This window comes from Anas acuta, chromosome 1 (genome assembly GCF_963932015.1).
Source record: "Anas acuta chromosome 1, bAnaAcu1.1, whole genome shotgun sequence".
NCBI classification, from domain to species: Eukaryota; Metazoa; Chordata; class Aves; order Anseriformes; family Anatidae; genus Anas; species Anas acuta.
In genome coordinates, this window is record NC_088979.1 from 151,623,394 (window position 1) to 151,636,078 (window position 12,685).

General features: G+C 48.3%; 1 protein-coding gene across 4 annotated transcripts in view; it reads left to right on the forward strand.

The window, feature by feature from the left end:
* The window catches only part of CACNA1I (calcium voltage-gated channel subunit alpha1 I), a 142,432-nt gene extending 130,455 nt beyond the window's left edge, over positions 1-11,977 (forward strand). For 2 of the 4 annotated variants that reach the window (XM_068666731.1, XM_068666739.1), the window contains exons 29-36: positions 216-294; positions 872-993; positions 1,747-2,091; positions 2,736-2,882; positions 7,102-7,218; positions 7,579-7,744; positions 8,503-8,699; positions 10,135-11,977. In XM_068666731.1, coding sequence (XP_068522832.1) covers positions 216-294; positions 872-993; positions 1,747-2,091; positions 2,736-2,882; positions 7,102-7,218; positions 7,579-7,744; positions 8,503-8,699; positions 10,135-10,836 — 1,875 coding nt within the window. In that variant the 3' untranslated portion in view covers positions 10,837-11,977. The remainder of the gene's footprint in view (positions 1-215; positions 295-871; positions 994-1,746; positions 2,092-2,735; positions 2,883-7,101; positions 7,219-7,578; positions 7,745-8,502; positions 8,700-10,134) is intronic. The other 2 variants (XM_068666746.1, XM_068666755.1) reach the window with 2 other exon arrangements.
* Positions 11,978-12,685: the final 708 nt, after the last annotated feature.

Consider the following 12,685-nt stretch of genomic DNA (forward strand, 5'->3'; position numbering starts at 1 on the left):
CCTTTGAGTCTGCTGGTGGCTGTTGTAGCATGGATGGTGCCATCACTAGTGATTTCCCGTGTGCTGCATAATCATTTGGTTGCACTTGTACGCTGGCAATTTGCTGCTCTTCTCTTCTGACTATGAGAGACAAAAAACAGTCTGGGTATGATCCACACTCACCTGTTCGGATGAGGTAGGCTTTGGGATAGGCTGACCATGCGGTTTGCTTTCAGGTGGGGAACCTTGGACTGCTTTTCATGCTGCTCTTTTTCATCTACGCTGCTCTAGGAGTGGAGCTCTTTGGAAAACTAGGTAAGTCTCAATCAGCTCGTGCTCCAGTGTGAGCTGCAGACCCGCTGGGAAAATGAGGTTTCTCAAGCTCGGTACTCATTCAATAACAGGGCTGAATTATTTGGTGTCCTTTATTCTCCTTTTTGCATACTTGATATAAGCGGAGTTTCCCCTCTAAAATTTTATTGTTCTAACAGCCTAAAAGAATAAAAACAATTTTTGGTTTCTCTTTCATTCCTAAACTTTTCTTTTTTCTGCACTGCCTTCCTTGATACTGCTTTAAGGTTACAGAAAAGAACTCAGAAAAGGTTATTTGTATCTCTTGCCATGGAATATCGATCAAAAAGAAAGGCAGCCCAGTGGCATTGTTGGAAGGATCCCCCAAAGCAACTGAGTTACATTGCTATCAGTGATTTTGCTGTATTGCTGGTTGACAGCCAACTGTTGGGCAACAGCCTGCTGTCGGACAGGGTGCTGAGGCCATTAGCTGAGACGTCCAGGTTGCGAGGAGCCTGAAGTGTCCTTCCCTAGCTCCTGCTGTTGATCTCAGGGTGGGCAGTGTGTCCTCCACTGATAGCTGTGATCCCCTTCCTTTCAGTGTGTAATGACGAGAACCCCTGTGAGGGCATGAGCCGTCACGCCACCTTTGAGAACTTCGGGATGGCTTTCCTCACGCTGTTCCAGGTGTCCACAGGTGACAATTGGAACGGGATCATGAAGGTAACTGGGCCTCAGTGGCGTGGGTGTCCCTGCTATGGGGAAGGAGAAATTCTGACCTGTTCTCAGTTCAGCAGTGCTTTGGTTGGAAAAGGGAGAGAAGCCCAGGAGCTGAGTCGCTAGGTCAAGTCCCAGCTCTGGCCAGAATCTCCCACCTCAACATGGTAACTTAGATCCTGGGCTCATCTGGTCCTACAGCCATCTGGCTGGGAGAAGTGCAGATTGGCCTTGGAAGGAGCAAGAAGGCCATCCCAGCTAAGAGAGAATATCTGCTGTCATAAGGCCCATTACTGAAGTTAAAAGTAATGAATTTTACATGGCAGCCGTCTACAGAGTTACCAGAGCAATCCGAATTAATCCTTCCTTCCTTCAAAGGATGGGAAGAGAGGGGAAGATGAGTTCTTTGAATACATGTGGTGCTTTTGAGCCTGATGAGAGACAGAAATACCAGACAGCATCAGTTCACACACATGGGGCTACAGTGGCAGCATCATGCAGTGGTCTGTAAGGAGTTTGTTCTGTACACCTTTGGGCACATTTGCTTTGAAGCAGAGAGTACAAGTTGTGTCCTGTGGCCAGATAATGTCCTTGATTCTTGGGGGACTTAGTGATTCTAAAGGGTGTGGGGTGATGGAAATGTTGGCTCTGTTCTTTCCAGTGGCATCAGTATTTTTTGATAGAGCAGCCAAGCTTGTATTCTTACTTTAGTCCTTCCTTCCTTCCATCATTCTCTCCCAATCCCAACTTCCCCTCAAGGATACCTTACGTGACTGCAGCCACGATGACCGGAGCTGCCTCAGCAACCTGCAGTTCATCTCCCCACTGTACTTTGTCAGCTTTGTGCTCACAGCCCAGTTTGTCCTCATCAATGTGGTGGTAGCTGTGCTCATGAAACATCTGGATGACAGCAACAAGGAAGCCCAGGAGGATGCGGAGATGGATGCTGAGATTGAGCTGGAATTTTCGCATGGGCTGTGCTCCCGCAAGTCAGGTTCTCCGAATTCAGGGCAGGGAAAAGGAGCAGGAGCAGGAACAGGAGGCAGTGGTGGGAGAACAGATCCTGAAGGACGGCTGTGCATGAGATGCTACTCTCCGGCACAGGTGGGTACACCTTTGAGTTTACCGACCAGACTGCAGCAAGCGGCTTTGGGGAGAAGCCAGGCAGCCTAGACAACTGAAGGCTTAGCAGCAGCAGGCAGACTCTTCCACCTCAGGGTGAGGGGTTTGCTTTCAGCAGTAGACAGCTGAGTTGGTAGCATTGTGCAGGGAAAAGGAGGTAACAGCAATGGGTCCTGTAGCGCTGCCTGGAAGTTTTGGCATCGTGGTGTAGGATCCTGAAGGCCAGCAGAAGAGGGATGGAGCAGATCAGCTGAAGATGTGTTAGGAGGAATTTGAGAGGGAAACTCAGGAAAAGAGAGCAGGAGAAATGGCAGATCAAGAGTGAGGCATGCCAGCAGAGCTGGAAGGGAGGCACAAGCAGTGCCGTGGTGCACTGAAGTGATTGAAGACAGTCCATCCTTCTTTTTTTTTTTTTTTTTTTTTTTGCATTGGACTTCTGCACCTTTACACACCCTAAGGAGCAAATGCTCCCCCAGTGATCCTGTGCAGGTACCTGCAGAACGAGGTACTGCTCCAGATGAGTCAGGGTGGAGAACCCAGCCCCAAATTCACAAGAAACTTTGAAGCAAAAAACTCGGCATTCTTAAAATGATTTCTCCCATCCTCCCCCCTTTCTTGTCCCCTAGGAGAACTTATGGCTGGACAGTGTCTCTTTAATTATTAAGGACTCCTTCGACGGGGAGTTAATGATCATCGATAACCTATCGGGCTCCGTCTTCCATCATTACTCCTCGCCGGCCATGTGCGAGAAGTGTAACCATGACAAGCAAGAGGTAACCTGCGTACGAGGATGCGTGAGGGGACTGTCCCCCCAAGACCTGCACACCCACACACACATGCCCGCAGGTCGTCCAGCGTGTGCTCTTAGCTGTAGATTGTGTAGACAGAGAGCTTGGACTGTGTTTTCCACCTGTCACGTGTTGCTGATACTGCCTCTGGTACGAGCCTGCCCTCCTTAGTCATGGGGGGATGCCTGAGGTGGCAGAAAGCTGAGATGTGCCAGGATGGAGGTCAGGAGGGATGGAACGAGATGTAGAGGAATGACTGTGAAGGCAGTGTTGTGTTCAGTTCTGCAAGAAGAGCAGAGGTTCAAGCTCATGTACAAAGGACTGGAAGGTTTGAACCCCAATAACAGCACTTGGGGACAATTCAATTTAAGCACATGTTTTGACTTCATTTGAAGCACGTGCTTGCTTATTCCCTGTTGAGATCGGTGAGTTAAGCACATGTTTACATGCCTTGTTGAACTGAGTCACTGTCTGTGAGCAAGGATTGGTCTGTGATGAAAACTGGTTAATTAGTTTGAGCAAAAACTAAATAAAGATGGGCCCACTGAGAAAGTTTTAGAGTCTATTTTCAAAGGTAGAGCCTGTTAGCTGACAAATGGGTTGTTGCTAAGAGCAGGACATCCAGTGGCTTAGACTTGTGCTCCTGAAGTTCATACATGCTTTGGAAAACCACTTTGTAAGCAATTAGTCTTTTAATGTTGTAAAACTTCAGGAGCAAAGTAGCCTGGGAGAAGTTAGGTGAGAAGCAGAATTATTTTTCTTTCTGAAATCATTTTTTTATATTTAAGTACTGTGATCATGGTTAGACTTGTCAGTATCTTGTCTCATCTGTCATCAGTAGCAATCTTCACCATCTCCTTCACCGTAGCTTGATATGTTGTTATTGCCTTTAAAGAAACCAGGAAAGTTGGGAAGAGAGCTCTCATTGGCAGATTACTCTATCCAAATTTGAAGACAACAATATTTCATTTAGCTTTGGACCCCTAGTTCTGATGCTTTAATTTTTTTCTGTCTTTCATCTGCCTACTTGTCCCAATAGCTTCCCTTTGAAAATACCAGAATGAGAAAATTGCTGCGGTTTCTCAGTGCTGCAACACTTCACCCATGGATACTGCATTAATACAGCCAAATAACTAGTTTTCAAGTCACTGTACTTTCCAGCACCTTACATAAGTCCTTATATTCAGTAGTCAGTTCTCAGCCTTCTCAGAAAAATCAGGTCTTCTAAAGCGTTCCGGAAGGATTACCCCCAAATCAAGTAATTTGCAACTAGTTTGGTGCATTTGAAAACCTTCCAGATAGTATTCAGTACCCTGCCTGCTGGGAATAAAGACAACAGCAACAGATTTTCTCACCTGCCCAGCAAGGAAACTAGACAGCAAAATCTTCAAGTGCAACCCACAGCCGCAGCAAAGAGTTTAACAGAATGATCACCACCAAATAATTATTCTTAGACCATATTTTCTAATGGCCATTATAGAGCCATAAATTATTTTTCTAAATTGATATTTCAGTACCTCTAAAATGTGGAATTGGAAAGAAATTATCTATATCCACAGGAATATCTTTAATAATGAAATGTAGATCTTTTATTTCTGACCTTCTCTTCATATTTTATAGCAGGAAAAACAATGAGGAAATTCCAACAGCAAATTACTGCACACTGCCACGGCTAAGTTTGAATCCAGCACTAACACCATCAATGCACATAACAATATACATAGTCATTAATTAGAGTGTACTAAGGTGTACCAACATAACCAGAGTTGTACGTTAGTACTAGCTCTATATTGTACACAAAGATTTATACCGTCTCAGAAACAACAGCAGTTTATACAGGCAGAGCAGTTTTTATCTAGTCCTTTCCAGCACATGTGCCTTTGAACAAAACACTCTGCTTGCTGCACACCAAATCACCCTTAACTCTGCCCTTGTGAAAACAATCACATATCAGACAAAAATGTTTGCTCCCATTTCAGTTGTGGTTTAATCCAGGAAGATACTGAGCAAAGCAGATAAACACAACACTTAACACTGGCTCAAAGTTATTATTATGTGCTAAGCTTTCTACTGTGTTGAGTGTCAGCATCATTACAAGTCAAACTCTTGGCATCTGATTTTCAAACTAATTCTTTGGACGATTAAGGATTTTCCTAATCATGGCTCTGTTTTATAGATAGCTTATATATGCAACTAGTAATTTTCTGAGGTGCGTGGTTCAGTGCCTGTGGTTGACACCCCAAGCATTTTTTATAGATTGTACTCACCCCCTCATCCCCACATTTATTTTACTTTTTTGTCCCTTCGTCTTTAGTCAGAATATTTTTAAATATTCTCCAGTAATGGAAATTATAAGAACAAAACAGGAAAACATTACTTTTTTTTTTTTTTTTTTTTTTCTTTCATATGATTAACCTACTCTCATTTCATCTCTATCCTTTCATTTTTGGGCTGGTTGACTGTTAGACATCTGTATATTGTTGGCTGATAGCTTAGCTAGCCAGTGGCAGGGGTTTGTCAGTGAGCAGCCATGAACAGTGTTTTGCATGTGCAGTTTATCTACTCGTGACTTTGTTGATTATGCTTTTTTTGAGGATCCCAAGGTGATGAGAATTTGTGAGCAAGTGGTTCAGTGAAGAACAGACGATTCTGGCTTTTGTTTAAAACCCTTTTTTTTTATGGTCGGAGAAGGTAGTCGCAGATGTTATCAGATTTCACAGTCACGTCTCTACGAGCACAGCTGTAAGGCTGTTCTGGTGTAACAAGCACTTAGGCGAGTAATGGATGAGTATGCACATTAAGTGGGACTAGATGAGGGCGGTGTTTCTATACACAAGCAGTTGCTGACTGGTGGCTGTGTAGTATGCTTGACACAATGTCCTTGTGGGTTCTCCGGTGTGTCTGCACTCCAAGCAGCAGTTGTTGGTTTTGAGCTCTTTTCATGGTTGAGTGGCACCAAGTTTGTATGTCAGAATAACGACCCAAATGTGGATGCTGTTTGTGCCCTTTATGTAAATCCAGCTCAGGTTTTCCCTTCTGTATATTCAAAGTGCCTTATCCAAGGATGGAGACTTCCAGTCTCTGGCATTGGCCCAGGCCACTAAACTCCCAGCTCGAAGGAGTCATCTCTCCAAATGTTCCACCTGCTCTTAGAGCACAAAAGCTGTGTCTACTTCTTGCAAACACAAACATAGGGGAGGACAAGATAACTGCCCAGGAAGCAAGCTCTCCTGACTGAGACAACCCCGAATATAACTATTGAGTCAGGTGCTGCTGGTGGGACTCTAGAGACCAGCAACAGAAAGTTGAGCACAGGAGGGATAGAGCAGCTGCTTAGGCTACTAGCAAAAGGAGGTACTTTTCAGGCGTTATAGGATGAGCTGAGGTCAGGCAGAGGGAAATTAAAAGCTTGGAGGAAAGAGGATGGGGGGTGGGGGTGGGGGGAGGGATGTATGGCATGAAACAGGCCGAAGGGTGAAGCAAGCTCAGGCATGGGACTGGAGCAGAGCTGAGCCTCAAGGACAAGAAAGATGCAGTAGTCAGAAATGGTTTCAGAAATCAAGAGATCTGAGTATGCTAGGGCTGGAGGGGTGAGTTTAGGGATGGCGAACAGGAAGGAGGGTGGTGTTAGCTGAGGTCTTGGGTAGGCTAGATGTGAGGGGAGATAGAAGATGCAGGAAAGATGGAGGGAGGTGGGGTTTCAGTGATGAAGGTAAGAGTATATGAAAAGCATGATACTGGCATGGACTGCAAGAGGCATGACTATCCCTGGAATGAAAGCACCTTCATGTTTAAGCAGGGCTGTCCTTGGCGCCTTCAGAGGGATGGGTTCAATCCCCATCCCTTAGCAGAGCAGACTGCCTTATCATCAGCCTGAGGGAGCCCTTTTTCTGCCTGGCTTTACTTGCAGGGCCTTGTGCCAGCCGTATCGCTGGGATGGATTCAGGACTCCTCTCTGCAACGCTGGCACTAGGGGAGCATGGACTGGCGGTGGGCTGCTTGCAGATCTTACGTTCAAGCTTCCTTAAAAATTGGATTCTCCTGTCCAGCCCAGGTCTGGGTTAGGCAGTACCTGATGTATCCAAGGAATATAATGTAAAATTCATCTCGGGTCTACAGGCTCTTACTTATCCATCATAAATGGTGTGAGTGCTTGAAATATGGGCTCCAGACATTCAGTGACAGCTTCTTTCCCTTCCTGCAGGTCCAGCTGGCTGAAATGGAAGCATTATCTCTCAACTCAGACAAGTCCTCTTCCATCCTTCTAGGAGATGAGTCAGATAATCGCAGCACGTCTCAGCTGAGTCCCAAGGAGACCAAGGTTAGCCCCAGGTGGTCATGGGCATGTTGCACTCTGTATTTCTGTGCCTGCTTTTCTGAAGTGTTCAGTATTCATCCGAGTGTCCCTCCTGAGGAATATAAATGCTGGTCACTTTTCAAGAGATTCTCCATAGAAGAGAAAAAAAAAAGGATGTACATTTTTGAAAGTTTTCTTCACTGCTCTCAGTAACTGCCTTGGAACAAGCCTAAATATAGGGGATTTGGGAGGGAAACCTGAGGATCTCTCAGATAACTTGAAGATACCTTCAGAGTCAGCCCTTCCTGAGGCTTTGATAAATCCACTCTGTTGTCTGCTGTTAAATTTCACCAGGCTTTGTCTTCACTTATTTTTTTCCAACAGGATGGCAAGGACAGCCCTGACTCCGCTGGGGTAGGAGATTTAGGGGAATGCCTCCTCCCAATATCCAGTGCGGATGGCTCTACAAATCCAGACAGTTACTTGTGTGAAATGGAGAAAACTCCTTTCAACACAGTCCAGTCTTGGCTAAAGCACGAAGGTACCAAAGGTGAGGACAGCTCTCATCATTTTCCAGGTTTGCTGAGAGTGTGGGTTGGTGCAGCTCATCTGCCTTTCTCCTGCCTCCCCCCTGCCAGGAATGGAGGTAATCTGATGTGGGGTTACACTAACCGAGAACTAGCTTTCAGTTTGCCAGTCCTCAGGAATGAGGTGAGGAGCATTTCCTTCTTCAACTGGTATATCTTATACCCTCCCTCAGACCTGCCTGTGTGTCCCCTGAGACCAGGCTCCTCAGATACAGCCATAGGGAACACACAGCAGGTCTGCCCTTTGTGAAAGTGCTCCCGTTCCACTGCTGAGTGCTCTCTGACCTCCTGTGGTCCCCAGGTTTCCTAAATCACCAGTTTATTTATCTCCCTTCATCCCTTGGTTTGCAGGACCTGGGATGAAAGTCCTCTGGCAGTGATACGTGGTTGAATGGAGGCCTTATGGCTCAGCCTCTCCCTCCAAGAGCAGCAACAGGAGAGGCAAGCTGGGCTGTTGCTTTACAGCTCTGAGCTGTGTTAGATCTTCAGGGTCTGGGGCAGGTTTTGGTTGTTGTGCAGAAAGAGGAACTCATGGTGTGAACACTAGACTGAGGCTTCTTGGCCAGGAGTGCGTGTAACCAAATACCCTTCATGCACTGGACTTGCAGGACCATCAGTGTAACAGCAGAAAAGGCACCAAATGAAATTGAAGGACTCTTAAACTTTTCTTTTTTTTTTTCTGTTTGTTTTCTCTTCCCCATTTATCTTGGTGCTTTGTCAGTCCCTCCCAGCCCCTATTCTCCAGGTACATCTTGCCCTCTGTTACCTGTACCAGCAGAATTTTTCCACCCAGCCATCTCTGCCACCCAGACAGGGCCTGAGAAGGTCTCGTGTCCACGCAACCTTCCTAAGATCTCCCTGCAAGGCTCATGGGCATCACTGAGATCTCCGAGTGTGAACTGTTCACTTCTTCACCAGGTGAGGAATCCCGTTTCCTCTCTGAAGGAGAGAGGCCAGCTGTGGTCAGAGGCTGGGTGACCTGGATCTGGCCTGCTGGAGGAGCACGGGGGACTGCAGGGTGCAGGAGTGTTGGGGAGGAGACATGTTTTAACACTAAAGGAGTATTGCATAGCTCTATCTCCTGAAATTATATGCTCTTCTGCTTTGGATCAACAAGAAGTGTGACAGCTGCAGCTAGCCCCACATGAGAACGAAATCACATCCCATTTTAGCTTGCCCCTGAGCCACTGGACCAAGTGCAGTGCAGACACCTGCATGCACAGCAGCCACAGCGTGAGCCAGGGAGATGGCAGCCGCATAGCCACCACGGCCCCTCCAGGCGCCGTGACTCTGGATCACACACCTGCTTTCTCCCCACCTACATCCTCCACAGTCTGTCATGCCACATCCACACTCCACGTCCCAGAGCTCACAGTTTTCCCCTGCCCACTTAGATCTTGCATTCCAGAGAGGTGCTGTCTTTTTCTGAAAAGGCAGCTATTTCTCACTGAAGAGAAGAATAAAAGCAGTGAGGAAAGATCAAGTGTCTCTGAAGAGCAGAGGAGACAGAGAGATGAAAGCACAACAGAGATCCCTGTTATTGTTCTTGGAAGATACTCCATGAACAATTCCTGTTTGAAGTGTACAGGGACACTATTCCAGACAAACTAAAAAAAATAAATTGTATGTAATCCAGTTCTATGTGATAGACACAGTTGGCACAATACACATGTGTATAAATTCACCAGGGATAAATTTAGCCTTGAACTGAGGCCACTGAATTGTTGCAGCATTGGAACTTCTCGCAGAAGTTTAGACGTGAAGAGAGAGAGCTCTGGAGCTGGCATAGCGCTGGGGCAAAAGTACTGAGCCATTGTAAAGGAGAAATCGGTAAACTTCTCATTTTGTGAGGTAAACTGTATTGAATAGCTATGGTTTTGGAGATTGGACAACACGGAGCTGAGTAGTGCAGTTGACACGCTGGAGGGAAGGGATGCCATCCAGAGGGACCTCGATAGGCTTGAGAGGTGGGCCTGTGTGAACCTCGTGAAGTTCAACAGGGCCAAGCACAAGGTTCTGCAGCTGGGTTGGAGGAAGCCCAAACACGAACACAGGTTGGGCAATGAGTGGATAGAGAGCAGCCCTGCAGAGAAGGACTTGAGAGTACTGGTGGATGAAAGGATTGGTGGTGATAGGACGAGGAGAAATGGCTTTAAACTAAACGAGGGTAGATTTAGACTTGTAGCATGTTTCAAGTGGATAGTAGCTGCCATCCTCAACAGCAGGGAGAGAGAGAGGAATGAATTTATTTCTTCACACCCTAAATCATTAAAAAAAAAAAAAGTAAATAAAAGAAGTGTCTTCTCCCTCTTCTTGCCTGAGCTCTGTGTGTTTTCACCCCGCTGCTCCCTAGGCCCCCGAGAGTGACACCTCGCTGGACAGCCGGAGCAGCAGCTCGGCGGGCAGCCTGCAGACCACGCTGGAGGACAGCCTCAACCTCAGCGACTCTCCCCAGTGCACCTTGGACCTCCCGGTGGCCCTGTGCCCCGTACCAGCCGCCGGCGACCAAAGACCCCTGGCGGCCCCCCTCTCCCCGGCCTCCCGTCGCCGCAGCTTGCGGGGCCGGGGGCTCTTCAGCCTGCGGAGCATCCGCCGGCACCAGCGGAGCCACAGCAGCGGCGGGAGCACCAGCCCCGGCTGCACCCACCACGACTCCATGGACCCCTCGGATGAGGAGGGGGCAGGCAGCAGCCTGCGGGGGGGCGGCAACAACAGCGAGCCCTCGGAGACCCTCAGCAGCCTCTCGCTGACCTCCCTCTTCTCACCCCCGCCGCCGGGGCTGACGCTGGGGAAGAAGTGCAGCAGCACCAGCAGCCTCCACGCCAGCCCCTCGCCCCGCCGCCCCGCCGCACACCACGCCAAGCCCTTCTACACTGTTGACCCCCGGGGCTTCCTCTCCATGCCCTCGTGGGTGACGGACTTCTGCAAGGACACCCCCTCGCCCGGGCAAGGAGAGGAGCCGGACGGCCCTGGCAGACTGGGGACAGGGGAGCGCGGCTCCCCGCTGCCGTCCGAGCTGGAGCTGGGTGACGGGGTCAGCAAGAGGAACAGATGAGGGTCCCTGGGGTGCGAGGGGGGGAGCGTTCGGCCGCCAGTATGGGGAGCGCGTTTCGCCAGCTGCTCCCCAGCAGCGATTCCAAAGGATTTGCGGGAGAAAGAACCAGGCAAACAAAAAATTATAAATATATATATATACATAAATATATATATATATATATATATAGAATAAATACTCTGGTACCGTACCTCAGAGGCGTGGGAGAGTGCAAGCAATACGGGAACAGTCCTGCCCGAGGGCAAGACCTGGACCATCACTGCAGAGACTACAGTGACTAGAAAAGGCCATGGGGCTGGGAGGGACGGGACCCTCCGGCCAGGTGACTGCTGCCTGGCAGCCATTTAGTTATATACATATACATATATAGAGAGAGATCGATTTATTTATTTTTTTTACCGAGAGATTACGAATTTCAGAAAGTGCTAAGGAGGAAGGAGCAAATGGGGGCTGAAGGAGGTGCTATGCAGAATTAAGGAGGGTGGGCAAGCAGGGTGGGGTGAAGGGAAGCGGGGTGAGCAGCAAGGGAAGAGCGTCCGGGGCTTGCCTCGCCTGTTTCTGGGAACTTCCTTATTGTTCATGCTTCCATTTCAAACATTAAAAATTGTGGGCCAGGTCTTCAGGTCTAGCGTAAATTGGCCAAACAGCGATTGTGCGCTTCTGTTGGTGTAGTGCAGCGGAGCTCTGGCTTGAAGGGGATTCACTGCTGAAAAACGGGAAAATCTGGCCCTGGTGGTGGGGAAAATCAAACAGCCGTGGAGCACGGGACATGTTTTGAGGTGAAAAGCCTGGCTTTGAAGGGATTGTGCAAGCACAGAGGGTGTGCTCATGGGTGGAGGGGATGGGGGGCTCCGTGGTGTATTTTTGTAGCTGTTTTGTTGGGTTTGTCCTTTGCATTTTGTTCCAAAGAAAGAAAACTGCTAAGGGGAAAAATGTGCAAGGTACACAAGGAAATTTGGAGTGGGACAGGCAGGGGAGGAGAGGGAGGGAGAGGTTAAAAAAAAATAGGGAGAGGGGAAACTGCACTTTTCCCCTTTCGTTTGCAGTAATTGTGATATTTTCTTTTAGAAGCCCAAAGGTGCAAAAACCATCTCTAGAGAAACCTATCTGTTATTTTTGTATCTATAGCTATATATATATATATTAAAAGATGACAAAAAATAGAATTTTAAAAAGGACAAATAAAAGCAAAGGGGGCTTCAACACAAACTGTAGTGGGCCCCCTGACTGGATACCAACCCTGCCCTACATCCCAGCAGGAAGACCCTACAAGAGCATCCTTGGCTTGGTGACAGCTCTGCCTCTTCTCCAGTGTCACCTCCATCCTCTGGTGTTTTTCCAACCTCCATCAGTGTAGCTGGGATCAGGGGCCTGCTCAGCGTGCAACCGTGGATGTGGGGAGCAGGAACATCAATGTGTGTGTGTCTGTGTGTGTGTGCGTGCACAGATGTGAGGGTGCTCGTGTGTGTTGTGTCCTGGCTGGCTCACCAGATGGGTGGGCCATGAGGAGGGAGCTGCATCCAGCTGTGTCGCAGGAGACCACCCATGTGCTGCGGGGTGGTGGGAGAGGGCAGACCGACTCCTCAAACCGAGCCTTGCCTCAGGACCCCAATCCAGAGATACAATCCTCTCCCACATGGCTGCAGTGAGGTCTCCAGGGGCTGTGTCCCCCATTCCTCTTCCAGCAATGTGACCACACGCATCTCCTTCCTTGCTGGGGCCAGCCCACATCTCCCCTGGTTTTGTGCCCTGGCCAGGTTTCTAGGTGGGTGGGAAAAGGCATCAGTCAGCCACCCAGGGGGCACTAAGAATTTGGGATGTTTCCTCCTGACCCAGGCAAGACCCACCA